The sequence below is a fragment of the Citrus clementina genome, unplaced genomic scaffold, assembly GCF_000493195.1.
Source record: "Citrus clementina cultivar Clemenules unplaced genomic scaffold, Citrus_clementina_v1.0 scaffold_2, whole genome shotgun sequence".
Classification (NCBI taxonomy): Eukaryota; Viridiplantae; Streptophyta; class Magnoliopsida; order Sapindales; family Rutaceae; genus Citrus; species Citrus x clementina.
Window position 1 is genome coordinate 31,794,258 of NW_006262688.1, and position 26,543 is coordinate 31,820,800.

The 26,543-nt window shown below is 34.9% G+C and overlaps 5 protein-coding genes across 10 annotated transcripts; 4 read left to right on the top strand and 1 right to left on the bottom strand.

The window, feature by feature from the left end:
* The first annotated feature begins 2,982 nt into the window (after positions 1-2,982).
* LOC18052311 (tyrosine decarboxylase 1) lies at positions 2,983-4,766 on the top strand. Its single transcript, XM_006448916.2, has one exon. The coding sequence runs from the start codon at positions 3,149-3,151 to the stop codon at positions 4,667-4,669; it is 1,521 nt and encodes a 506-aa protein (XP_006448979.1). The 5' UTR covers positions 2,983-3,148; the 3' UTR covers positions 4,670-4,766.
* A 2,012-nt stretch (positions 4,767-6,778) lies between these two features.
* Positions 6,779-10,196, bottom strand: LOC18052312 (probable mediator of RNA polymerase II transcription subunit 19b). 5 transcript variants are annotated; one of them, XM_024190582.1, is made up of 5 exons: positions 9,945-10,196; positions 7,866-8,155; positions 7,469-7,663; positions 7,154-7,210; positions 6,779-7,021 (listed from the first exon to the last, which is right to left on the bottom strand). In XM_024190582.1, exons 1-5 carry the CDS (start codon positions 9,973-9,975, stop codon positions 6,992-6,994), a joined length of 603 nt encoding a protein of 200 aa, XP_024046350.1. In that variant the 5' UTR covers positions 9,976-10,196; the 3' UTR covers positions 6,779-6,991. The 5 variants fall into 5 exon arrangements, 3 of the variants coding, with proteins under 3 accessions (XP_024046350.1, XP_006448980.2, XP_024046351.1); XM_006448917.2 differs by having other exon boundaries at positions 7,131-7,210; XR_002907102.1 differs by having other exon boundaries at positions 7,002-7,021; positions 7,131-7,277.
* Positions 10,197-13,910: 3,714 nt separating this feature from the next.
* LOC18052314 (BAG family molecular chaperone regulator 1) lies at positions 13,911-16,595 on the top strand. Its single transcript, XM_006448920.2, has 4 exons — positions 13,911-14,349; positions 14,785-15,041; positions 15,916-16,062; positions 16,210-16,595. The coding sequence occupies exons 1-4, from the start codon at positions 14,127-14,129 to the stop codon at positions 16,348-16,350; spliced, it is 768 nt and encodes a 255-aa protein (XP_006448983.1). The 5' UTR covers positions 13,911-14,126; the 3' UTR covers positions 16,351-16,595.
* A 91-nt stretch (positions 16,596-16,686) lies between these two features.
* On the top strand, positions 16,687-18,733 carry LOC112101117 (pentatricopeptide repeat-containing protein At4g21065). Its single transcript, XM_024191396.1, has one exon. It carries the CDS (start codon positions 16,754-16,756, stop codon positions 18,602-18,604), a length of 1,851 nt encoding a protein of 616 aa, XP_024047164.1. The 5' UTR covers positions 16,687-16,753; the 3' UTR covers positions 18,605-18,733.
* A 1,538-nt stretch (positions 18,734-20,271) lies between these two features.
* Positions 20,272-26,213, top strand: LOC18052315 (protein BREAST CANCER SUSCEPTIBILITY 1 homolog). 2 transcript variants are annotated; one of them, XM_024192017.1, is made up of 14 exons: positions 20,272-20,519; positions 20,610-20,663; positions 20,766-20,836; positions 21,210-21,323; positions 21,696-22,174; positions 22,419-22,529; positions 22,615-23,676; positions 23,820-23,920; positions 24,273-24,459; positions 24,565-24,659; positions 24,778-24,895; positions 24,973-25,138; positions 25,352-25,470; positions 25,787-26,213. In XM_024192017.1, the coding sequence occupies exons 1-14, from the start codon at positions 20,461-20,463 to the stop codon at positions 26,135-26,137; spliced, it is 3,087 nt and encodes a 1,028-aa protein (XP_024047785.1). In that variant the 5' UTR covers positions 20,272-20,460; the 3' UTR covers positions 26,138-26,213. The 2 variants fall into 2 exon arrangements, with proteins under 2 accessions (XP_024047785.1, XP_024047786.1); XM_024192018.1 differs by lacking the exon at positions 21,210-21,323.
* The last annotated feature ends 330 nt before the right edge of the window (positions 26,214-26,543 follow it).

Sequence of the window (26,543 nt, forward strand, 5' to 3'; positions counted from 1 at the left end):
TCAATTTCATTATCTAATTTTGTACAGGTTATTACTAATCAATATTCGATATACATACATACATATAACTTATTCTAAAATTTAGATTTCACATTTCTAAATTATTGCTGAATGCTGATCCTAGCTAGTGACAATAGTTTAGTCCGTTTATTCTTTTAAATTTTTGGATTTTTTTTTTTACTTCAAATTTAATTTGGAATATTTTTAAATCTAATTATTGAAATTTGTTTGTTGAAGACTTGAAAGTTGAGTGGATTCTTCCGATTCTGCCTTACAAGAAGGCCCATGGGCCCTCTTTCTGTCATTGGAAAAATGCTTGTAGTATCATTTTAATACGATGGAAAGAGAAATACATAAATACCCTTAAAAATAATTCGTACGCAACACAACATTTGTTATTGAGCCATGCCGTAGGAGCTTCTCAGAGAAAAAGTTTTTGCCGAAGGCATAGTAATTTTTTAATGGCCTCACCTCCCGAGGCTTGTGTGAACACTGAAATTAACAGAAAGGCGAAAAGCCGAGGCGTAGGCACTTTTTGCTTTAAGAGAATTAGTTATGAAAATAACAACTACCAAGTACCAACTTGTTTATTACGACTATCAAATGTCGCCTACCCTACTTCGTAGAAACAATGATCATGAGTCATGACTAATAAAAGCAACAGCTGACTTGCCCTGAACTGTTTGATGGGTCCAAATACGAATGTGAATTGAATTCACAGATAATCTCTCCTGCAACTTTTCGTTGATGCCCTAACACGTGAATGCAGTCGTGCCACGCAGACCACATGCGGCCCATTCTTCAAGCTTGGACGTGGTATCCTCTTCCTTCAATTGAGCAAGCAATTAATGATTTAAAAAGTATTAAAAACAAAATTGGGGTACATGGTGTTAATGCGTTGCCGCCTCATGTCAATCAGTCATTCAGAATTATCAAACTGAAGGCAAGGTGATACAGTACGATCAAGAAATTGATAGCAGAGAATATCCATCAGAGTCCCCTGGAAAATCGACATAAGTGTATAACCCTCCCATTCCAGGACCAGGAGTATGAGAATGAGAGACGTGCATTTTCCAAGAAATAAAAGAAAGAAAGAATTTATGGTACCAGCAGAATGTCGTCTTCTATGACGACTGAGTCATTATACGATCGATGCAAGTTGCAAATATATTAATTCTCCTGCATTCTGTAGCTGTCATTCTTCTTTTGAATCTTTCGCAGTTTGTTACACTTGCCAGAGCTTTGTTTCCCTTTTTTTCAGCTTCCATCTTTCTTCCTTTCACATGGAATATATGAAAGGACTTCACTTACCTTAAAACTAATACAACTGACTTCGACCGCTGCTTGCTGATTCATTTGATTTGATTTCTTTTAGCCAGACACCAAGTAACACACGACAATTCCAAATTTATGATCAAAATTAATCCGAGATGCACCTATTCTCCAAATAATAATTACAGGTACAAAAGCTGCATTGATTGATTCCTTTCAAATTCATCCGCCCGGTGTAGGCTAAAACAAAGGAATTACAAAAACATGTAATGTAAATTACTGTTGGAAGTTGGAAACTTGAACCATATTCTGTCATCCGTCTGGGGAACTTTCTAGCTAACACAAGCTATGTTCATCGAAAAGGGACCACACTTATTCCAGGCAATCAGTTGCATACCAACTAAAAGTGCAAGTAAAGATTTTCAAATCTGAAATTGTTTCATTGTATTAAATGAACATTGACTTAAAAGGCATCAAAACGACTACTACGCATATTAATTATCTTGATACTACGAGGGCTCGTTGGTATGCCAGCTTAGATTAGATTAGATAAGATTGAATTGGATTAGATAATACTGGATTACATATAATATTATGTTGTGTTTGGTGCAACATTGAATTAGATAATAAATAATCATATTTTGTGTTAGGTATGCCATGAGATTGGTTAGTAACTAATAATATGTCTTATATATTATTTTATCAAAATTATCTTAGATTTATTTTAAAATGACATGGAATATTATCTAACTTAAATCAATAATTATTGGTGAATTTATTAAAAAAATGCAAAATCTTCACTTATTTTTTTTATTTAACATGTTATAGTTTCTAAACTTATATTGTACTAAATAATATCATCATAAACACAACAAGAATACCATCAACAATTATAATAAGAATATCAGTCCATAAATTAAAAAATAAATTATTTATTATCCTGTGAACAGTGATTGGCTAAATTTTAGCTTATATATTTTTATCCCACGCCCCCCCCCCCTCGTTATATAATTTTAGGGTATTAAATGGTGAGCTTCATTAATTTTATCCTACAACTACTTTTATGTACCAAACACTGTATTAAGATAGTTTTACCCTAAAATTATCCAATCCCATCATTTGTACAATTGTATTCCATCCAAACGAGTCTAGAAGGTTACGGTTTGAGGATATTTTAGTTATAGTAATAATTATTGTAAATTGTCAATAATCCTTCTGTCAACATGGAGCTCCCATTAATGGACAAAGATCATGTCCTCTTTTTTTGTCTCTCCTCATCTCTTCTTGTTAAATAAGTGCCTATGACTGAGTTTTGAATTTTGATGTTGATGATCAAACTAATTTTTTATTTTATTTATAATTAAATCAACTTTTTTAAATCTAAAAAAAATGTCCAATAAAATTGAGGAAGATCAGATCAAATGCTATTTGATATTACACATGAACTAATAAACATGTTTTTAAGAGTCAGTCGTTTATGAATAAGCAAGTAAGCATTGTGTAAGTATGATGATCACTTAGATTTTCTTAATTACAATAATTAACTATGGCATAATTTTTAATCTAGGGTTAGAAGATATCAGGAAACGCATGAATCATGATGGCTGGCTCTAGCTGACAACCGTCTCATTAATTAAGATCTAAATAATGTTGAAAAATACGCACAATTCCAAAATAAAAGAGTGTCAATTTCGGCAGTTTGTATTTTTTATGATCAATCGCTACGTACCCACCTAATCTTTAGGATCGTGCCCTAACGGCTATCGCCTTCTATATATATTCAAAGTTCCAATTTGCTTTCTGTGTTCTTGCCTTAGCTGAAACCTAGATAGCATCTATACAATCAATCTACCAGCCACCTTAATTTCATCTCCAAATGGGCAGCCTTAACTCCGATCATGAACTCAAAACCAACTCTGCGTCATTCAATAACCCTATGGATTCGGAAGAATTCAGAAGGCAAGGCCACATGATCATAGACTTCATTGCTGATTATTACAGAGATGTTGAGAAGTACCCGGTTTTAAGCCAAGTTGAACCGGGTTACCTTCAAAAACGCTTGCCAGAATCTGCCCCTTATAATCCTGAACCCATTGAAACAATCCTCCAGGATGTGCAACAACACATTGTCCCTGGAATAACGCATTGGCAAAGCCCATATTACTTTGCCTACTTTCCTTCAAGTGGCAGCATCGCAGGGTTTCTTGGAGAAATGCTCAGCAGTGGCTTTAATGTTGTGGGATTTAATTGGATGTCATCACCAGCTGCAACCGAGCTGGAGAATATAGTCATGGATTGGCTTGGAGAGATGCTCAAGCTTCCGAAATCTTTCCTGTTTTCGGGAACTGGTGGTGGTGTGATTCAAGGGACAACCTGTGAGGCCATTTTGTGCACACTAGCTGCCGCAAGAGATCAAATTCTGAACGAAATTGGAAGAGAAAACATATCCAGACTTGTTGTCTATGGATCTGATCAAACTCATAGTGCACTCCAAAAGGCTGCACAAATAGCTGGAATCGATCCGAAGAATTTCCGTGCTATCAAGACAACAAAGTCATCATCATTTACGCTAACCCCAGAGTCGCTCCAAGCAGCAATCGACTTGGATATACAATCTGGGCTGATCCCACTATTTCTTTGTGCCACGGTTGGCACAACTGCAATAACCACTGTGGATCCACTAGGGCCGCTCTGTGACATAGCAAAAAGATACAGCATATGGATTCATGTGGATGCGGCATACGCTGGAAGCGCCTGTATTTGCCCGGAGTTTCGCCATTTTATTGATGGCATTGAAAGTGCGGACTCGTTTAGTCTGAATGCACATAAATGGTTCTTCACAACTTTAGATTGTTGTTGCATGTGGGTGAAGAACCCAAATGCTCTCATAAAAGCCCTCTCCACAAACCCAGAGTTTCTGAGAAACAAGGCAAGTGATTCAAAGCAAGTGGTCGACTACAAAGATTGGCAAATTTCACTAAGCAGAAGGTTTCGTGCATTGAAACTGTGGCTCGTGCTGAGAAGCTTTGGCGTGGCTAATCTAAGGAACTTCCTACGTTCCCATGTCGGAATGGCCCAGCTATTTCAAGAGCTTGTGGGCGGTGATAACAGGTTTGAAATTGTAGCTCCGAGAAACTTTGCTGTGGTGTGTTTCAGGGTACTGCCTTCAGCTTCAGGTTTGGGCAATGGAAAGGCCAATGAAGGTGCCAATGAACTCAATCGAAAGTTACTGGAGTCGATAAATGCATCTGGGCAGCTGTATGTCAGTCATGGAATGGTCGCCGGAATCTACTTTATACGTTTTGCTGTGGGCGCCACCTTGACGGAGGACAGGCATGTGATTGCCGCTTGGAAGGTGGTTCAAGAAAAATTAGATGGCATACTAGCTACATCTTAAGTCTCCAACGTTGATATTATTTGGTAGAAAAATTTACTCTTATCGGAATCTTCTTCATTATTCGAGTCCGACCGATTATCAACCATCAAGGCTTCATGCTATCGTTCAAAAATTAATAAATATATCTTAAATATGAATTGATTCAATTTCTTTTTTCCTTCCTTTCGACAAAAAAAAAATTTATTTTCTCCTGATAATTATTAAATTCAAACGACTATATAATTTCAAATTACTAGTTTCGTTAGTTTCAGAATTTTTTTTCCTTCTGCTACTTGGAATATTAACTAGATTAAAAGAGAACTTCATATCGAAAAACTTGTGTGATTGGTCTTATTCATTCATTACTTGTGAAGTGTGATGAAGTGTGTATACATATTATTATGATTAGTTAAAACATGCATATAGCAAGGAATATACGAGAAATGAACGTGAGACCAATCAATAAAAGACATTAATTCAGATATATAAAGTGAGCCACTTTTCTTTAATTATAATAGAACAATTGTTTTAAATAAAAATTAATAAGAATCAAGAGACCGACCTAACTAGCCCATTGCACTACCTCTCTGCATGCTGAGATTGTAAGAACAAATTTTTCCCCAAAGAGAAACAACAAATTTTGCCAACCCATCACCAAAACTCTAGAAACAAAAGCTAAAAACCAAAATATGAATCAAAATGTAACAACTTCAAGAAAGCCAACAGTTGTAATGCACTCAAAGCTGCACCTGGCAAAATTATTTGCAAACCTACAAATCTTCCTAAACACACCTGCGTAAACCCATCAGTTACGAGCAATTTTACAAGTTGCGGACATATTTGATATTCATATTTAAACCCATGCAAGTTGTGGGTGGGTTTGCAGGTACCCACCAACCAATATTTTTTTTAATTTTGACCATAAAAATTACATAAAAAAAATTAATCATAAATATATGAAAACTAAAGTTGTTACTCGTGACCTAATTTTTCTAATTTTTAAAATTTTAATATGTACAAATTTTATATTTTTTAAGTTTTATATTTCTATATTTTATTTTATTTTAATTAATTTTTTTATTTTCCTTTAATGACTCAAACCTAATACTTGCTCAATAAAGTTAAGTGTTTTATATGTTTAATTAATTATTGACAGTCGTTGTTCAAAATTTACTTATTAACATTGTTGGCAATATTTGTATATTAATTAAAAAAATTAATCATAAATATATAAAAGTTAAAGTTGTTACTCATGGCCTAATTTTTCTAATTTCTAAAATTTTAATATGTACAAATTTTATATTTCTATATTTTATTTTAATTTGATTAATTTTTTTTATTTTCCTTTAATGACTTGAACCTAATTCTTGCTCAATAAAGCTAAGTGTTTTATATATTTAATTAATTGTTGACAGTAGTTGTTCAAAATTTACTTGTTAACATTGTTGGTGATATTTGTATATTGATTAAAAGATGGATCAAGGTATTGATCTTAGTTATGATAATTTGCCTATAACAAAAACATTTTGTGTTAGATTGATATATTTTATATATTTATCCTAATAATGAAATTTTAATTTCTTATTTACATTTATAAAATCTAGAACTAAATATTTTATGCTAATTTGTTAAGCAACTGTTATAAATTTATATTTTAAATTATATAATTTAAATTTTTATATGTTATTAAAACTATTTTTTTATAATCTATAATCTTAAATGTGAGAATCCACAGAAAAACCCACTGAGTTACGAATGAGTTGGTAATTATTTACATTCGCTGCGGGTGGATTTGATAATTTAATTTTTTTCTAAGTGAAAATTTGGTAATGATAAACCTGAGCCGATATAACCATTACCATCTCTCTCTGCATCAGTGTGCAATAACGACGGAAAAATGACCACATTATGTTGCTCCCTTTCTATTAACTGTTTTATATTTTATTTCTTTCCAAAAACATTTTATATGCACAAATAAAAAAAGTTAATAGATAGGCCTCACTATTCTGAGAGCACCTAAAACAAAACAGAGCATCTGTCTGCCTAAGTGGAAAAAGCAACAAAACTCTAGTAATGAAAACCAGAAACACATTCAATCTCGAGCTTAAAAGTTATACACCTTGAAATTGGTTTTTCTTGGTCCATCAAGTACAGTGGATTTCACTTTGGCTGAGTCAAGAACATGAAGAAACTATACTCATATTTTCATGTCTTATAAAAGATCCATTATTATTCAAAATAAACTCGAGGTATCCAAGTCTCCAGATTTTCAAGAGCAGATATTTTACCTATCTAACTAAACCCAAGTTGACATCTTCAGCCTGCTACCTTCAGATTCAACAATCAACATCCCAATTTCTTGAAACTTTGATGCTAAGAGAAATTAAAAGAAAAAGTAATCAGCCTAAAGATAATAAATGTTTAATTAAGAATAGTAACCTCCACCAAGTAATCAAGCAGGAGAGAGAGGAAAAGAACTAACAATTCCAACAATTTTTCTGTTATCTGGCCATTGTTCTGGTGGATAACAGAAAGATCTCCTCTCCCATCATGCTTCCTCTTCTGAATGGACATAGAAGCCATGACAATGACTATTAAGGCCGTCAAAGCAGTTTCAAAATGTGCTATGCTGTATACTAGCAATAAATCAGCACAAGTTGGACGATCTACAGTAGATATGCAATATAAACAGGTGGCTGAAACCCAAATAATGTGTTATTTTTCCTTTTCTTTTCTTTTCTTTTCCCCTCATTACAAAAGTACAGAATAAAAAATAAATAAAATTAATATAAAACATACAATAACTAATGAAGTTCAAACCTTTTCTAGATGATTTTTCAACTGCTCGGAAACAGAATATTGATGTGCACCCCTCTTCTTATTTTCAGCACTAATTCCATACTTGTGACGGTGCTTATTCCTGCCATGATACTTGACTCTGTGCTTTCTAGGCTGCCCTTCCTTGTCTTTAGACAAACTGTTTGGCTTTACTGCTGTAGGGATCCCCTTTTCTACCTGTCATAACCAGAATAGGGAGAGACAAACTTACAGAAAAGACAAGTAGATTCAGCATTCTAAGTTTCAAGTTATCTACAAGGCAAAAAGCAACCAGACAGAAACAAAGCCAACCTAAAGCTGATGTTTAGGATTAACAAGATATACACCTTAATATGGGAAAAGAATAAGATGACAAATACATGTGTAGCAAATGTCTTACGGAAGGCAGGTCAATGGGAGTTAAATCTCTCATACGAAAGGCTTCCCCTAGTACTTCCAAGTCAAAAGGACACAGGCTATAATCTCTCTGTCTTACATAGGAGGAGGTCTGAAAGAGCTGATCCAGTTCCATCCCTTCCCCTTTCCTAATCTCCGTGTCTCCCACCACATTGCGGAGATAGTGAGTCTCCGATAATGACGAAGGAAGTGCTCTTTTGCAAAAGAACTCATGGTGATGCAAAAGCTTAAACTGATTTACGAGATCAATGGCACCACCAAGTTCCTTAGGCCCTAATTTGTTAAAGAAATGGCCTCAGTCAAGCAAAATGATGAGACTAGACTTGGAGGTAAAAAAAAAAAAGGTAATTACTGGATCAAAGTATTTCCAAAGACATGCATGCCGAACTGCAAGCTGTGTTGAGGATAACCAGGGGCCATACATGCCTTCAGTATAGGCTCCAAAACTCAATGCAACATTTATGGAAAACAAAAATGACTAACGCTTGGTTTAGTAGAAAACACAAGAACTTTTGGCTTTTAGAATCAATTACAATAATTAAAACTCAAGTTAGTTTTAGCAGCAACGACAAAAATAATTTTCTGTGGTTATCACAGATTCTTTACATATGTTTATTTAAAAGATTGAGGTTAATATCTGTTAGATTAAGATAAGTTCAAGCTTGGCTTAACATTAAATCTTTACATTTAAACTATACACAGAAAATCACAAACATATCAACTAAAATGTAGAATATATAATATAAAACTTTACAAAAATGTGAATTAGATATTTTGCACGAACAACAGTTTAAAACTTTGGATTCACAACTTCAAAAACCAGTGCACAATGCATTAATCCTCCCTTCCGGCCTGGGCACCACCACCACCACCCCCTCCCCCGCGAAAAAACCCAAATTCTGGTGTTCCCACAATATTCACAAAAAAAAATGGAAAATAAAATAACGACCCACAATAAACAAGTCAACAGGCAGTGCCCACCAACAATTGCTCCTGAGAGAAACAATATAACTTTCCGAGTCTTGATAATAGCAAGAAACAACCAGAATCAAAATCTTAACAGAAAGAATCATACTTACAGATGATTAAATGTGGAACAAAGCTAAATTATCCAGAACATATTATAGATCAAATTTCAGAAAATGCAAATTATGAACAGCTTAAATAACCCAAGTCATTCCAGTGGTATCTTTTTTTTCTGTGTGTAGTATTATCCTTATCCATCTTGTATGGTTGCTTAAGAATCAGCAACATAACCAAAATAATTACACAGGGCAACCAGTACCTTTCAAAAAGGTTAAAGGACCATCTCTAGTACAGAAAATTCTAGAATGTGCTTGATCATAAACACAGATTCAAATATGGTTGGTTTATCAGGACAAGACTTCTTCAAGTGAGTAATTCACAATCTGAAGGATCTGATGGAGCTGAAATCGCTATGTCATTATATCTAAACCGTGTGAAGCTCCAGTATCAGTGAACCAAAACATGCAGGACAAAATAAAAGCTTGGAGGATAGAAGAATAGAAATCATAATCAATTAAATCCCTTTGTAATGCAAAATAGGAACAATAAAATTGGATAAGATGGTAGATCCCGTAAAACAAAAATCAGCATCATGTCTTAAGAAGCATTACTATTCTACTAAAAACAATTAACGGTGAAGCCGACATTCACAAAGGAGGTCCAATTTATAAAAGTTAGGCCTTCAAATATAAACTATATCCAAACTAGGAGGAGAAGATGTAATAGCTTAAAGAGTCATCAGTTATTAATTGATTCGAAAATGTTTGAGCACGTGGTTTCTCGAGACCCTTCGAAATGATCATCTCACGACCACAAGGGTTTATAAAGCTCGAATTGATTTATCACTGTGTTTAAACCTCACGAGAAACTCTTCCCTACGTGAAGCTCCAATAAGCAGTGAATCCAAAATCTTACCCATTCCAACTCTTTACAAAATCATCTCTGCTATTGAAATAAATCAAGCAGGCATCTAATAAATAATACCAGTAAAAAATTATCAACACCCAATAATAATAATAATAATACAAAATCCTACCCGTTCCAAATCTTTTGCCTCCAAGGTCCATTGCCCTTGAGTGTTTTGGTTGAGATTTGCAGCACAGAATTGGACGATAGAGATTGGCTGTTGGAAGTGACCTGACGATTACTGTATTCGTAGACGATGATTAGGGAGGGAAAAAGGTGGGTGTTAATTCGACTGTGTGAAAGTAAAATTGACGATGAATGTAAAAATGGTCAAACAAAATGGCCGCGATGGGAAGATCTCCAAGTTAATTGAAGTGTGTGATCGGCCACGTGGCAACTCATATCTACATCTCAGCCATTACCCATTGGGGCCTAATATGATGTATCACATCCGTATGACGTGGCAGTATATTCTCGCCATGTGGACCTGCTGGCCTTGTCAATTCATGCCAACTTAACGATAAGAGCATAAATGTCGGTCAGTGACAGCTCAGCTGCCCCGTCATGATTGAATTGCGTGCTCCTGCTATCTCACCACGAGGAATTATTTGCTGCCTCTACTCCACCATTCACATGGCATGATAGCTAACATCTTTGAAAGTTTGAATTTATTTATTTATTTCTTTTATTTTGTGAAGTTTGAATGAATATTTTTGCAAAGAAGAAGTATGTGAATCATTATTTAAAAGGTGATTAATAATTACTTTCTAATAAATACACCTTTTTAAGGGGAGGGAAAAACACCAGCATACCTTTTGTATTTGTTAAGTGTTATTGGAGAAATACTTTCAAATGTCAATTGAGACATTTTCTTTTGAAAAAAAAAAAAACACTAGGCATTTCACATGACTTTCTACCTTGGGTTTAGAATATTTAATCTAGATACATAATTGACAAGGAACATAAATGACAAAATTATACTAGATTGTGTTGTTAAATTGAAATTTCTTATTTGTTTCTTATAATCTTCACAAATTATACTCAAGTATGCACCTACCAAAATTTTCTTAAGTACGTGCTCATGAAAGCACCCCGATATTTTTATCAGCATTTGTTTTATTAATTTTATGAATTAACATCTAAATTTCTCTTAGTTAAGTGAGAAAATAGCTAAAAGATTATTTCTCAATTCTTTTGGCCTATATTTATAGACCGAAGAAAACATACGTAGCAAGAGATTTAATTCCAAATTAAATTTTTGCCGTTCATCCTTTTTTTTTCATTTTACGCCGTTAGATTTGTTAATTGTTTGTTTGTATTTGAGCATTCTACTCATGATCCTATTAGTAATCACATACCGTTTTTTGTTGATGCTTTAGATTGGATTAGTGATTTTTTTGAACTGAATATAAGGTCATGTGATTTTTGTATTGTCATGTATCGTAGTTTCTTAAATCGGGGCTAAAGTAATATTAAAACATTTCATCGTGTGTTTTTACAATATTTTCTTGACACATGGCATGGTGTAAGTAGCTATATTTTTTTGGTACCAATTATAATTATAACTTATTGTATATTTTTAATTATATAATTTATTATTCAATTAAAAAATTTTAATTAGAATTTACATGGGGATGAGAGCCCTATGAGATTTTACTCATTTGGAAAAGATGCGAGAAAAATTTTATATCTAATTTCTTATTTGAAGAAGGTATAAAGATAATTTAGCACCTAGTATCTTATTCGAGAAGTGGAAGAAGATTTGGTGGAATCCTAATCTCTTCTCTATTTATTTTGTATTTTTATTTTATTTCCTATAAAATGTTAGTAAATTACATTTAAAATTTAAATTGTAACAATATAAATATAAATAATAAATATCATAATATTTATAAAAATAATATAAATAATGGCTAATGTATACCATGTTATTTTTATGGATTTGTTCAACCTTTACTTTTACTTAATTTCATAGATTATCTTGTAATTTTGATGACACGAACTTAGTTTGATGAAAATGATTTTAATTACTTCAGTTTATTTTAACGCTTTTATGTGGTAATATGATCTTATATCTTATACTTTAGTATGATTAAATCAAATTTAAAAAATCAATTATTCAGGATTTGGATATTCTCAAGAATCCTCCTTTTTTATTCAAGGATCCTTATATCCTTTTCTTTTCTCAAGCAAATTTAGAAGTTACAAGAATATAAACAAAATATCATAGATGAATAGAAGAATGCCGACCCCTTTTCATTCCCTCCCCACCGACATTCCTGTCATCAACCAATCGCCATTGAAAAAAAAAATTATTGAAACGAAAAAGACAGAAATTTGGAGTGGGTGAATTGGGCAACCTTCTACATTCAGGGCCTACATTGGAGACAAGCGCAGCTGTAAATGGTCCGTGTCTATTTCAATGGACAATGGTAGCATTGTAGTCCACGGCCCAAGTGTGGGCTGTGGGCGGTGGGCACCAAAATAAATTAGCTTTCGGCTCCGGCCAATCAAATCCTCATTAGTTATTAGCTCCTACTTTGGATGCAGATGTAGCCTCTCCCAAAGAATGGGACATATATCCGCTTTACTTATAAGGGAGGCACTCCAAATGCAAGGTTGTCATACAATGACTAATCCAAAATATTGTTATTAATGTCCTAAATTGACATGCCCAAGGTGGGCAGTCCAAGTTGTAATGTCCCTAACAATTTTGTTTTTTTTTTCCCCTCAAAATATTGTCTTAAAATATGATCTCATCCAGACATTTCCGATCATATTTATACAAGATTAGACTCAATCTAATTATATACGTCCAAAATTGTATGAATAACATTTAAATTTATTAATTTATGCATCTATGAACGATTTGGTTCAATGGAGCAACATAACCCAATGCAAGTCTACATATTCAAATGTATATGGCTAGATACAACACATAGTTTTCACTTTTCTTGTGGATCATATACTAACGTCACTTTCAACTTTTTTATTTAGCTTACCTTTCAACTTTTCTTTGTTTGAAGAGGACTTGTGAATGGTAAATTAGAAATATGTTTTATTATCTTCAAGAGAACACGATGAAATGATAATAATAACAAAATTAGTTATTTATTTATTTAATGGTTTTTTTTTTCACATCTAGTTATAAAATATTGTTTAACTAAGTTCCATTCTTATTTTGTAATAAGCGTCAATGGCATAAAATTTAGATAAAAAGTTAAGTTATAAATAAAAAGGTTCATAATCCTCACTCAAAAATGCCATTAATTTTGACCAAATTAAAAGTCACGCAGTCTTACTATTAAACATGCTAATTTTAGAGGTCTTAACTGCCTATTCAATTCAATATTTTTAAAGATATTTGTAGATACAACAATTTATGATCACAAATTTCATTTGATCAAAAGAGATGCCAAAATAGTATTAGTCAGCCTTTTTTTAAACTCCTTGATGTGTAATAATTATTATCCTATTTTCCCATTAAGACAACATCGTCTTTATTCTTATTTTTCAAGTTAGCGTACGATACAATGCAAATAAAGTAATTAATTTTTGTTTAGTAATTCGATATATCTAAATTCGATTAAAATTTTGAAAATATAGGAAAATTTGGATTAGTCTTTCATAATCGAGTATTTTTCTTTCTTTAAGGAATGCTCACAATCTAGTTATAGCTAGGACCTGTCTATGTTACAGATTCTGTAACAAACATCTCCCGTCATCCCACCATCCGATTTTCGTTTGTTTAGTTTCTCACTCCACATCCAACCACATCCAACGGCTGATGCTGCAGTCTGTACCTTACAGAATCTGTAACGTAGTTTTGTCCGTTATAGCTAACATTAACAACTAATACTAACAGTGATTGCTACCAAATCCCAAAGACCAATCACAAGCAAATTGCAGCCAATAAAAGACATCCACGTGTCGCCGTGTAACACAACACAAAAAGCAGACTGGCCTCTCTTTTCACTTCTCTTGGATGCTTGCTTCCTTAACCTGTCGGCAACCACGGCGCTTAGCTGTCACTACAAACAATCTGACAGTCCTTACACGTAGCGCAACTCCTATTGGCTTAAATATCTTCCTGTCATTTTTCTCATGTCCTTTACGCGAAAACATCAACAAGTCATATAAAAACCCCTATAGCACGATAACACTCGGTTTGTGTCGGCAGCAAAAATATAGAACCAAGTGCATCATATTCAGGTATTAAGATATTTTCCGTCACTTTCCCGAGAAAATATTCGAACGGTGTTTTCTCCCGGAGAAGTGCGAGATTGTATTTGAAAATTATACGCGAAGAAATATGATTAAGCGAAAGTCCAATGCGCGTGGTAAAATGCATGAGAGCTCCACGACGACGTCGTCTACATCAATAGAAGACGAGATTGATTGTGAGCTGAGACCCGGTGGCATGTTGGTGCAAAAGAGAAGCGAAAAAACCGATGTTCCACCCCCGAACTTACGGCTTAGGATTGCTTTTGGCGCGCTCCGGAAGGAGATCTCGGTGAATTCTCGGGCAACTTTTGGTACGGCAGTTGGATCTTAGTTTGTCTTTCTTTTTTCTGTTTGGCAGGTTAGAAAATGGAGGAAAAGTAATTATGACGTGTAATGATGGTAGTAAATTCGCATAACGCTAGAGAAAAAAAACGTAAATTCGGCAGGTTTTCTTCCATTACTACTAGTACGTGGCGTTGCATGGTCCTTTTTAGATCTGCTTTTCATCTTTTAATTTCTCATTATCCACATGTTTAAATTAACTTTAAATTTTGCAAATAAACCTCAAATTTTTATCTATAATTATTTTAAATAACAACCCAGTAGTTTTGGATAGAAAATAGTTACCAGATTTGTCATGCGTTACATGAGGCGGTGTCCCCCATTAAAATATGAAGTAGCTAGCGAGAGAGTGCATTGTAATTTTGAGAATAAAGCGGGTGATTTTGTGATGGATTGACTAACAGGAGAGGTAAAGAAGGTGTTAACGGGAGAGACAGGGTTACAGGCAGGTGACCAAGTACTGATTTATCGAGGGAAAGAGCGAGAAAATGGGGAGTATTTGGACATGTGCGGGGTCAAAGACCGATCAAAAGTCATCCTAACGGAGGACCCGGCAAGCATTGAAAGAAGATTCATTGAGATGCGCCGAAATGCTAAGATCCAAAGCGCTCATCGCGCAATTTCGAACGTGTCCATGGAGGTTGATAAGCTGGTTGAGCAGGTTTGCACGTCTCATTAATTCTCATTTTATATTTTTAATTGTTTGGCTATTCTTTTCGAAATTACATATTGTGTACTGGATAGAAAAAAGCTAATTGATGGTGTAAAAGTTCAAATGCAGGGAAAGGAGCTCAAATTAATTAATTAAAAAAAACACTTGTTTATTTATAGGTAATTCCTGTCCTACAATCCCCTCACATAAACAGCAAACAGTGCGTATCCCATATGTATACCGTTCACGTGAGATGAGATATATAGTGAAAAAGTAAGTACAATAACTTTTACTGAAGTCATAGAAGCTTAATGTAGAGTGAATGAGTATCAGCCGTTGGATAGGGTAGAGTCAAATGTGGGTGACAGTTCTACCGCTATGATGATCAAACAGCTGGCTTTGATGTGGGTGTTACATCAAGTCATTGACGTTGACGTCCAGACGGGTTCTATGTCATCATTGGCTGTAGAATCTAGATCGCCCAGTTGCCGTCGTGTGGGGCTTAGCAAGTTTTTAATTAAGCAGTGAGAGCAGAAAGCTCCACTGGTTCTCAGGTGTAATTAATCTTTGGGAGCTTCTTTAATGGGGTAATTTTAATTTCGCGGGACCATTATCTGTCTTCTGGAATATGCAGATCAACGGTGCTGGATTAGTGGATCCCATGGTCTTTTTTATTTTTATTTTTTATTTTCCGGTTTAGAAAAGGGACCCATAGTCTCTTCATAGTCTCTTAATTTTGAAATTCATTATATTGTTATTAGATTATATATTGCCAGGCAATATATTCTTGAGTCTTGTTGTCCCTTAATCTGCTTTTCTGTCTTCTTTACATGCCATATGATTCTTGATATTAGCATCATTTTCCTTTTGCTCTTTATAACAGGTTTCTGCCATTGAAAAGTCCATCTCAAATGGCGTTAAGGTACCAGAAGTTCAAATCACAACATTGATTGAGATGCTCATGCGACAAGCAATCAAGCTAGACAGCATTTCTGCAGAGGGAGATGCTTCTGCTCAGAAAAAATTGCAGGTATATTCGGCGTACAAGATGCACTTAGGGTGTATTATCACCATTTGGTTCGATGTCCAGTCTTGCAAAATAGTACCAGTTTGATTTGCAATTTTAAATTTTTAATGCAATGCATTTCTAATTATGATTTTAATGGTTATCTTTCAGGGTAAGAGAGTGCAGAAGTGCGTTGAAACTCTTGATGTACTGAAGATAGCAAACGTAAAAGTACAGCCTGTGGTTGTCACAACCAAATGGGAGACCTTTGATCCTCCCCCGTCCACAGCTCACTGGGAAATTTTTGATTGATCTAAACCCAAATTAGTTTTTATTTTTGCTCCATTCAAAAAAAAAAAAAATTCAATTTTATGTATTGAACTAGCTCGAGATAAATACAAATATGTGTACGAGCTATTATTCGCCTTGTACTTATATAGCCCTTTCTGCCGCGATCTTGGCCAATAAGTGTTCGATCACTACAATTAGTGACTTAGTAATTGAGGTTTGGTTTGAACACTGTATCCTGACTGGGAATTAATAATAAGAAAATTTGTACACAATCATTTTGCTCACGTGGTTGTCGACAGAGTTTGGCTAAACAAAACAACGTGACAGGCACGCACGTTGCTATCTTTTATCAGTATGGCCTGGGATTACACAGTATTGCAAAATCTCAGTAAGAATACAAGACAAAGCCGTTTGTCCAACAAACATGACCTCATGGCTCATGCACTCAAAGCAGCCAAGTTACGAAGAAATCTCAGACCTTCCTTGTCGTGTAAAATCTCTCTACCAATCCACTCCAGCTTCCCAAGAAAACCCAATAACGTACGTGGTCAGGAAATGCATCACCCTATTGCAAGTATGTGCATCTTCAAAGCACAAACTGAAGCAAGTTCATGCCTTCTCTATCAGGCATTGGGTCCCGCTCAACAATCCGGACTTGGGCAAATACCTTATCTACGCTATTGTGTCTCTTTCATTTCCAATGTCTTATGCTCATAACATCTTTTCACATGTTCAAAACCCAAATGTTTTCACTTGGAATACAATGATCAGAGGTTATGCTGAGAGTGACAACCCACTGCTAGCTGTTGAGTTGTACACTAAAATGCACGTTTCTGGCATTAAACCTGACACGCATACGTACCCTTTTCTTCTGAAAGCCATATCTAAGTTGGCAGATGTTAGAATGGGTGAGCAGACACATTCCGTTGCTATAAGAAATGGGTTTGAGTCCTTGGTTTTTGTTCAAAACAGTTTAGTACATATGTATGCCGCTTTTGGTCATGTTAAAGATGCGTGCAAAGTGTTTGAGTTAATGTCTGAAAGAGATCTTGTGGCTTGGAATTCTGTGATTAATGGGTTTGGTTCGAATGGGAAACCAAATGAGGCCTTGACTCTTTTTAGGGAAATGGCTTCGGAGGGTGTCGAGCCAGATGGGTACACAATGGTCAGTCTATTTTCTGCATGTGCTGAGCTTGGTGCTTTGGCATTAGGGAGAAGGGCTCATACATACCTATGGAAGGTTGGTTTGAGTGACAATGTGAATGTTAATAATGCCCTTTTGGACTTTTATTCCAAGTGTGGGATTATTAGTGCCGCACAAAGAGTGTTCCATGAGATGAGGGAGAGGAATGCAGTTTCTTGGAGCACTTTGGTTGTTGGTTTAGCTGTTAACGGTTTTGGTAAGGAAGCACTAGAACTTTTCAAGGAGATGGAGATAGGGGGATTTGTACCTGGGGAGGTCACTTTTGTTGGTGTCTTGTATGCTTGTAGCCATTGTGGAATGGTTGACGAGGGTTTCAGTTATTTCAGAAGAATGAAAGATGAGTATGGCATTATGCCAAAGATAGAACACTTCGGGTGCATGGTTGATTTGTTGGGTAGGGCGGGCTTGGTTAAACAGGCCTATGAGTATATTCAAAACATGCTAATGCCGCCAAATACTGTCATCTGGAGGACCTTGTTAGGAGCATGCACAATACATGGCCATTCGGCTATAGCGGAGATTGCCAGATCAAAACTCTTGCAATTAGAGCCTAAACACAGCGGGGATTATGTGCTCCTCTCTAACCTGTATGCGTACGAGCAGCGTTGGTTAAATGTGCAAGAGGTTAGGAGGACAATGGTTAAGGAAAGGGTGAAGAAGACTCCAGGGCATAGCCTTGTTGAGCTGGGTAATCGCGTCTTTGAATTTTTCATGGGTGATAGATCTCATCCTCAAACTGAGGAAATACATGCAATGCTGGCGGAGATCACAAAGAAGTTGAAGCTGGAAGGGTATGTTCCTCGTACAGAAAATGTGTTCGCGGACATAGAAGAGGAAGAGAAAGAGGATACTTTATCTTATCACAGCGAGAAGATTGCAATTGCTTTTATGCTTGTTAATACAGCGCCTGGAACTCCAGTTAGGGTTGTTAAGAATTTGAGAGTATGTGCAGATTGCCATCTAGCAATCAAACTTATCTCAAAAGTTTATAGCAGAGAGATTGTTGTTAGGGATCGTAGTCGATTTCACCATTTTAAAGATGGTCATTGTTCTTGTAGAGATTACTGGTGAAATAAGAAGCATTTGGAATTGATTGCTTCTATTCAAATGATGAAGAAGTTTCTTCTTTTGAAGCTCTCTTTACTATTGGCTTAATTGCCAATTGCATCTATCCTAGCTAGCATTTGGACGTAGTTTAATGCTTTTTTTTTTCTTTTGCCATGGCGATGACTGATAAATATTTATGAAAAATTAGCTTCCCGATTATCATAAAAGGCACTGGTTGATAGTATAGTGTAAACAATGTACATAAACACTAATTGTTTATCATAGAGTGACATAAGAGAGAACTTTGTATGACAAAAAGTATATATTATCATTATTATTTTTATTATAATTATTATTTAATAATTATTTTTATCATACAAGTCTCTCTGTGATGTTAATAATTTTTTTGACAGCAACAATAATGTAAAAAGATATACCATTAGATCTAAGCAATGGTACATATTATTTCTAATAATAAAAAAATTAATTATTTTTAAAACAATATAGCCAATTAACAAATAAATGAAAGGGTGATTTTAAATTTAAAAATAATAATAATAAGAGATACGATAAAATACCATATAACAAATTCTTTTATCTAAAATTGAATTCTTAACAAGTTCTTTTATTTGAAATTGAATTCTTGACATATTAAGACATAAGCTTCTTCATTGCATAATGCTTATGCGTGCATCTTCTTTTAGATAAAGATTCTATATTCAAATATAATTGAAATATGAAAGTTAGATATTGCAAATAAGCTGCAATTAGTCATGTGTCATACTTGCACAACAAGATATATGTTCTACTAATCGGGAGGAATAATGGATTCGATTTCAGTGAGTAAAAAAATATTATGTATCAATGTTATGGTCATAGCACCTTAGTATTTTTCTCTCAGTTGCTAGGTTTAAGTCGTTTACTCATGTATCATTCTGAATGGAATGCTAGACATTCATAAGATGTAACTAGTTAACTTTCTTTGGATTAATAATATTCATATTGGCAATTATCTTATTATTGTATTTGCTAGATGATAAGGGATTTTTAAATTGGCGAAATGTTACTAATAGAAAGTGGATGTACACAGCTTGGGCAAAGAGATTAAAACCTTTTTAATTAATTAATTATCATTATATTAAATTATATTAAGTGAATGGCTAAGACTATGTTATTTAAATTTAAGGGTACACAACAATCTCACCATCAATATTATAAAAATACATACATCATTATAGAATTATTATACACTTTCAATCTTTATCAATTGTTATAGTTTTTTCTTTTTTCTTTTTTTCACAATAATTGTGACTTAAAATTTATAGCAGTTAAATATCAAATAGGACCTAAATGAACTATCAACTAGCTGACGAGACATTGCTTTTTTATCTCAAGACTCTCAGTCCTCTCCAAATGATGTTCGTTCTAAATTTGAAGTATGATATACGAGTTTAATTTTGAAATTACAAGTTTAATTTTCTAAACCCCTCCTGAATCCTGGTGTAGCCACGTAGGGTAAAAGTCGTCAGCTTGGTCCAAGGGCCTTGGCTGCACACTAATACTTGGGCCTTATTTGACGAGGTCCATTAGCTATTTGGACATACGGCGTCAACGTGGCAAGATTTTCTTCTTCGCTGTCTCGTAAAAGAATTGTTTTAATTTATTATTTTTGACCCGCGAAATGGCAATTTTTCCGCGCGTCATAAAATTCGAAAGATTTACGATTCACTCCATTTTAAACAAAAAATGGCGCCACCTTCATCTTAATCTAATAATCCCGTTCCCTTCTTTGTCTCTCCAACTCTTTCTGAAAAAAAAAAGAAAAAGATATTCAGAAGAACAAATACGGAAAAAGAAAAAAGAAATAAACAGAGCAAAAAATGGGGGATCAGAGAAGTCACTTGGAGAAAATGGGCAGAGAACTCAAGTGTCCTATTTGGTAAAACTCAACACGGGAGCAAAGATAACTCACAGCTTCATCATTAAATTTAAAATCTAATTTTTTATTCTAATTTGATTTATTTTGCAGCTTGAGTTTGCTGAGTTCTGCTGTTTCGCTTACGTGCAATCATGTATTCTGCAAGTAATCTCTCTTTGCTTTGCTTGCTTATTTGTTCTTAATTCCCAAATTTGTAAAAGTAACCGACCCATTAATCTGACGCGGTGATATTATGTTTGTTTTCAGTGCGTGCATTGTCAAATCGATGAAATCGGGTTCTAATTGTCCGGTTTGTAAAATGCCCTATCACCGAAGAGGTGTAGATTCTGCTTTATTTTTTAGATTGTTTACATTGTTAATTTTTAATCTGTCATCATTTTGAGGAGTTTAGTGATATTTGAAATCATAAGCTAGTCTGGTGACTTGAAATTTCTATTGATAATTTGCTTCAGAATTCTTGTGATTTGATTATGCCAAAAGCATAAGGTTAAGGGTTGTCCATTTCACTTCTCATCTATTTCGTATACATTACATTTATAATCTGGGGTGGAAGAAACTAAATGAGGGGTTCTATTGTCGTAATGCATAGTGGGTAATTTTTGTGAGGCCAAGCTTGCAGTGATGTTGAATTGGAAATCATTCTTCTTTTTTAGATATAAGATGGATAACCTGATCTTTATTTGACTGTAGAGATTCGCGCTGCTCCTCACATGGACAACTTGGTCAGTGTTTACAAAAGCATGGAAGTTGCTTCTGGAATTAATATATTTGTTACTCAGAATGAATCATCAACTAAGTCATCAGGTGATGTAGTGTCACATAAATCTGTTGTATAAATAGTGTAGAGTTTCTGCCTGTTCTGGAAGTAAAAGCCTCAATCTAAGAAGCATTTGCAAAATATGCATAAAAATAATCACGATACCATGGGAATGAATAGAAGTATTAGGTGGGCTAATTGATGTGGGCATAAATTTCTGGACTTCTAGTGATATCTGCATTGCTCCCCCTTGGTATCGCTGTTATTAGGGAAAAAATGATTAAGTTATATCTTAGTTATAACCTGGGAGTAACTTGTCCAATAGCTGTTATGGGCTTTATATGCTTTGGCATGCAATTAAGCATATAATGCCTGTGTTGTGGGTTAATAGTTTTACCATTTCTTGTTCCTTCCTACAGATAAAGAAAAGTGGGTTCAAGGTGATCTTGTTTGTGGTGAACAAGGTACTGGAGGCTGTCAGGACAAAGTAGAGCATCAAGGAACATCAAAAGGCAAAAGGTTCAGGAGAACAAGTAAAGCCACTGTGGAACCCTCTGGAACTGTTTGCACGAAACCTTCCTGCCCAACCAAGAAAAGAGTTCAGGTGGCACAGTATCCTCTTCCAGAAACCCCAACACAGCCTGCAAAGTTGGAAGGTGGCACTGTTAAAAACACCATCAGTGAGTTAAAGAGTAGCTCAGTTGTTATAAGGGAGAATCCTGTTATAAACAAAGAAGGTACAGTGCTTTCACCTTTCTTTTGGTTGAGGGATGAAGAAGACAGAGAGAAATCAAGTCAGCATACAGAGACAGATGCATATATAACACCCCCAGATGTTCCTTCTTTCAGTGATCTGAAGGACTCAGAAGATATAAGTTCTTCTGAATTGTCCCCTACAGTGAGTAGTTTAATCTACTCGGTATTAGTCATAGTATTCTGCTAGATTTTTATTTTTTTAAAATAAATTGTCACTGCTTTTAAGTTTTGTTTCATACTTACAAAATTTTACTATTTCCAGAATCTGCAATAATTGTCCATATCACTGTTTCTTATCTGACTCTGTTGCCTTGAAACCAGAATATTATGCTTTATGGTTGTTTGATGATATAATTTCTCTCTTATGTATTGGAAAATTTATGTAGGCCGAAGTACATGGCAAATCTGATGGCCTGGATTTCTTTGAAAGTGAGATATTTGAATGGACACAAAGGGCTTGCTCTCCCGAACTTCTTCCAAGTCCTACGAAGACTCAAGTATTGATGCCTATATCATATTTCACTGTACTGCTTCATTTTGCGTCAGTTTCCTTTTTTCTTACTAAAAACACTGGCAATGCAGGTGGCAGATGCTGAAGAAAATGGAAAGGGGCTAGAAGCAGCTTTGCAGGGTTCAAACACCGTTGTAGATCTCAGTAATGGAAATGCTACTTGTGTAATCTTTGAACAAGGAAATGGAAATGTGAATGAGGGGCGCTGCAAGGCATTGTGCCCAAGAAACACAAATCCTAACAATATGATTGAGAATGGTAAACTGAACAAGAAAGGCAGGAAGGCTAATAGTACTGCCCAAAAGAAGTATGCAAAGAGAGATACAAATAAAGGTGCAAAGAGAGATACAAATAAAGGTTCCACAACTCCTGCAACTTCAAATGAAGAATCTGAAAACTTTGTACAAAAGCAAACAAGTATCAGTAATGCTAAGTTTTCTCAGAAGTCTAGTAACAGGAGGGGCACCTGTGCGGCAGAGCCAATACCTGATAATGTTCTTGCTGCCTCTGTAAGAGCTGAAATTGTAGATCAGCATGGGAAGAACATTGGCTCTGATTTGCCTACTTCTCTGGGTAAGAAGCAAGGCAGTGATGAAGACCTTCACTTCATGAAGACTAGAAAAAAGTGCTGGAAGATCAATAGCCAGACTGAGGAGGATTTCTGCACTAAGTCGAAGAGACGAAAGGTGGACTCTACTGAAGTCAACGTGCTTGAAAAGGTTTCTGTGGTTCAAAAGAAAACATATAAAGATACAGTCCCTCAACCATCACTGATACCTACTTTTGAGGATGCTGATAAGAAAGAATCTCTTCTCAAGGGAAAAACAACCAAAACTGCTAAAAAAACAAAAACTTCTTCAAATTTAAAATGCAATAAAGAATTGCAATGGAACAAAAGAATGAAAGCTTCTTTTAGTGGAATCTCAAAAGATGGGTTGGTTGAGGAGAGTAAAGTTCGAGAGGGTTGCAGCAGTACTGCAAATGAAACACAATCCCCTGAAGGGGTTAGAGGTAGTTCTGATATCGGAGCTCTGGAGAAGCTTCATAAGACACAGAGAGGAGCTTTGCGAAAATGTGAAACCCTTGCTCACAAAATTCAATGTTCTTTCTGTCATTCTTCAGAAAACTCAGAGGTATTTCTTTCTCCTTTGTCTTCATATTTAGTCTCAACTCTCAACAGATCCATCACCTCCCTTTGACCTGACTCTCTCATGTATGACAATTAACATGTGATCCCCACATGCCAATGGTTTATAATCTGCAAGTTATTTTACAGGCTTCAGGAGAGATGGTCCACTACTATAATGGCAAACCTGTTTCTGCAGATTACAATGGTGGATCCAAGATCATACATTCACACAGGAACTGCACTGAATGGTAAATGAATTTTTTCAAGAGCAAAAGATTTGCTTCTAAAGCATTATAATTGCCATTTACAGAATTGGTCAAAGCCTGCATGTAATATGGCTTCACTGATCCTTATAGCCAAACAAATCCAAGAGATACAACAGTGGTTCAGAAAAGCTTACTGTCTATGTGTGAATTGCTGTTTATCTGCTTTAGTTATTAATTTTTATTGCTTCTACTATGATGTAATCTATGTCTAACAAAGAATGTGATCTTTTAGAGTTTATAGAAGTTAAGACGATGACTTATCTGCAGGCTCAAGTCATTAGGAAAATGCAATCAGTCTTGTTTTAACCGCTGCTGTTTACAAAATTATTTCCAGGGCTCCTAACGTTTACTTTGAAGATGATACTGTAATTAATCTTGAAGCTGAATTAGCCAGAAGTCGGAGAATTAAATGTTGCTGTTGTGGACTCAAAGGTGCAGCACTTGGTTGTTATGAGAAGACATGTCGCAAGAGCTTTCATGTTCCTTGTGCAAAGTTGATCTTGCAGTGTAGATGGGACACTGTAAGCTTTATACATAAAAAATGATTTCTATACTTCGTAGATATTCATTTCTCACATTTTGATCATGGTGTCATCTTTTTTTTTTTTTTTAATATCTCTTGACAGGATAACTTTGTCATGTTATGCCCTCTTCATACCTCTTCTAATTTGCCTAATGAGAATCCTGGATCTCAAGAAAGCAGAAAGAAATGCATTTCAAAGTATGCTTGTTGATGACTTTTATCAAATTTATCCTGGAATTTATTATGACAAGCTATAATGCATTTCTGCAATATAATAATCTCATGTACAACTTTATTATTCTTCTATATTTTCCAGAAAATTGCTCACTCAACACAATAAAGTTGCTTTTAAAAGTGACATCGGTACAAATAGCTGGCAGTCATTGGAAAACAAGTTGGTTCTCTGTTGCTCAGCTCTTACAGTTGGAGAGCAGGTATACTGTACAGATACAATATTTTGTTGACAGGATTAGCAAAACGGTCTAATACCTTCTTGATACTTGGATTGCAGGAAATTGTTTCTGAATTTGAGAGAATATCTAAAGTTAAGCTGTTAAAGAAATGGGATTCATGTGTCACCCATATCATCGCATCAACAGATGAAAATGGAGCATGCAAAAGAACCATCAAATATTTGATGGGCATCTTGGAGGGGAAATGGATACTGAATGTTAACTGTTAGTTACCTCTGTTTACTTAGTGAATACATTTTATTAAACTTTAGGAGTTTTAAGAAATTTTTATCAGATTGTGAAGTGTGTTCACTAAACACACAGGAAAGACATGCACATGCATAATTCTATGCAGTGCTTATTATGCATATGATATATTTCATATTTGTGTAAAGAATTATACTCAGTAGGAACTTGTCTGTCTGTGTCTGTTTACAGGGGTGAAGGCGTGCATGAAAGCCATGAAACCCGTTGATGAGGAGCAATTTGAAATTATTGTTGATGTGCATGGAATGAGGAATGGTCCTCGATTAGGAAGACTGAGAGTTCTAAATAAGGTTGGTTTGTTCATTTAACTATTTTCTTCACATTTTGCTGGATGTTTTGCCATTTAGTTGTCATAGAAGATCTTTAATTTTGTATTAACCGGGGCATATCTTAAGTTTCTGTAAAATTCTAACTTCAATTCTGGATTATGAAGGTAAAATATAAAACATGTTCTGTTCATGTTCATGTAGGAACTAAATGCAAATTTAGCGGAAGCTAATCTCAAACTGAGTGTTTTTTGCGCTCAAAGTATATGTACCTACTAAAGTGCTTATGTCTATGCTTGTTAAATTTTTATTTCTTATAAACAACTTTTCTTGCTTGCAGCAACAAAAGCTCTTTCATGGTTTGAAGTTCTATCCCATGGGAGGGTTTGAATCGTCCTACAGAGGATATCTACAAGAACTGATTGTTGCTGCTGGAGGAACTATTCTGCATCGGAAACCCATTTCAAGTGATCAGGGAGCCCTGTTGTCTGGTTCATCTACATGTTTAACCTTTATAATTTACAGTCTTGAGCTGCCTGATAAGTGTGATCTGAGCAAAAAGGATATGATCCTGACCAGCAGGCGGAATGAAGCAGAAGGTTTGGCGAGTTCAACTGGGGCCAAAGCAGTAAGTAATTCCTGGGTTTTGAACTCCATTGCAGCCTGCAAATTGCAGAGTTTTGCTGAATAATGATATGAAATCTATATAGAAAAGGACTTCTGGGTTTTGAAAATGTATTATTTGGTGAACAAGATTGGGTTTGTGTGTGCCGTACACATGAATAAGTGTATTTCTACAAATTTAAGTTGATTATCTAGATTATCTAAATTAACGTTAGATAAGTAGCAATTATACAAATTTTGCTTCCATTAAGCTGTTTGAATTCATTCAATTATGAGGAATAAATAATGTTAGGAATCTCAACATTTAAATCTAATTTTGTATGTGATTCATTTATTAGATGGTAAATTTTATAACTTGTAAAATCATTATTTCATTATCTAGTAGATGAATGCTATTATAGTTGAGATTTAAATATTGAGATTTTCAGTATTGCTCATATAGAAAATTGATTTTCTAGCTTATTTCTGTGGAA

Excerpts from the sequence above, each read along its gene's own strand:
- LOC18052311 (XM_006448916.2), top strand. The coding sequence starts at position 3,149 with ATGGGCAGCCTTAACTCCGATCATGAACTCAAAACCAACTCTGCGTCA.
- LOC18052312 (XM_006448917.2), bottom strand. The coding sequence starts at position 9,975 with ATGGACCTTGGAGGCAAAAGATTTGGAACGG. Across the intron at positions 7,664-7,865 it reads CTCCCATTGACCTGCCTTCC|GTAGAAAAGGGGATCCCTAC; the intron begins GTAAGACATTTG and ends TGGTTATGACAG. Across the intron at positions 7,022-7,130 it reads ACAGAAAAATTGTTGGAATT|CATCAAAGTTTCAAGAAATT; the intron begins GTTAGTTCTTTT and ends AATTTCTCTTAG.
- LOC18052314 (XM_006448920.2), top strand. The coding sequence starts at position 14,127 with ATGATTAAGCGAAAGTCCAATGCGCGTGGTAAAATGCATGAGAGCTCC. Across the intron at positions 15,042-15,915 it reads TTGATAAGCTGGTTGAGCAG|GTTTCTGCCATTGAAAAGTC; the intron begins GTTTGCACGTCT and ends TCTTTATAACAG. Across the intron at positions 16,063-16,209 it reads CTGCTCAGAAAAAATTGCAG|GGTAAGAGAGTGCAGAAGTG; the intron begins GTATATTCGGCG and ends GTTATCTTTCAG.
- LOC112101117 (XM_024191396.1), top strand. The coding sequence starts at position 16,754 with ATGACCTCATGGCTCATGCACTCAAAGCAGCCAAGTTACGAAGAAATC.
- LOC18052315 (XM_024192017.1), top strand. The coding sequence starts at position 20,461 with ATGGGGGATCAGAGAAGTCACTTGGAGAAAATGGGCAGAGAACTCAAG. Across the intron at positions 20,837-21,209 it reads AATGCCCTATCACCGAAGAG|AGATTCGCGCTGCTCCTCAC; the intron begins GTGTAGATTCTG and ends ATTTGACTGTAG. Across the intron at positions 23,677-23,819 it reads ATTCTTCAGAAAACTCAGAG|GCTTCAGGAGAGATGGTCCA; the intron begins GTATTTCTTTCT and ends GTTATTTTACAG.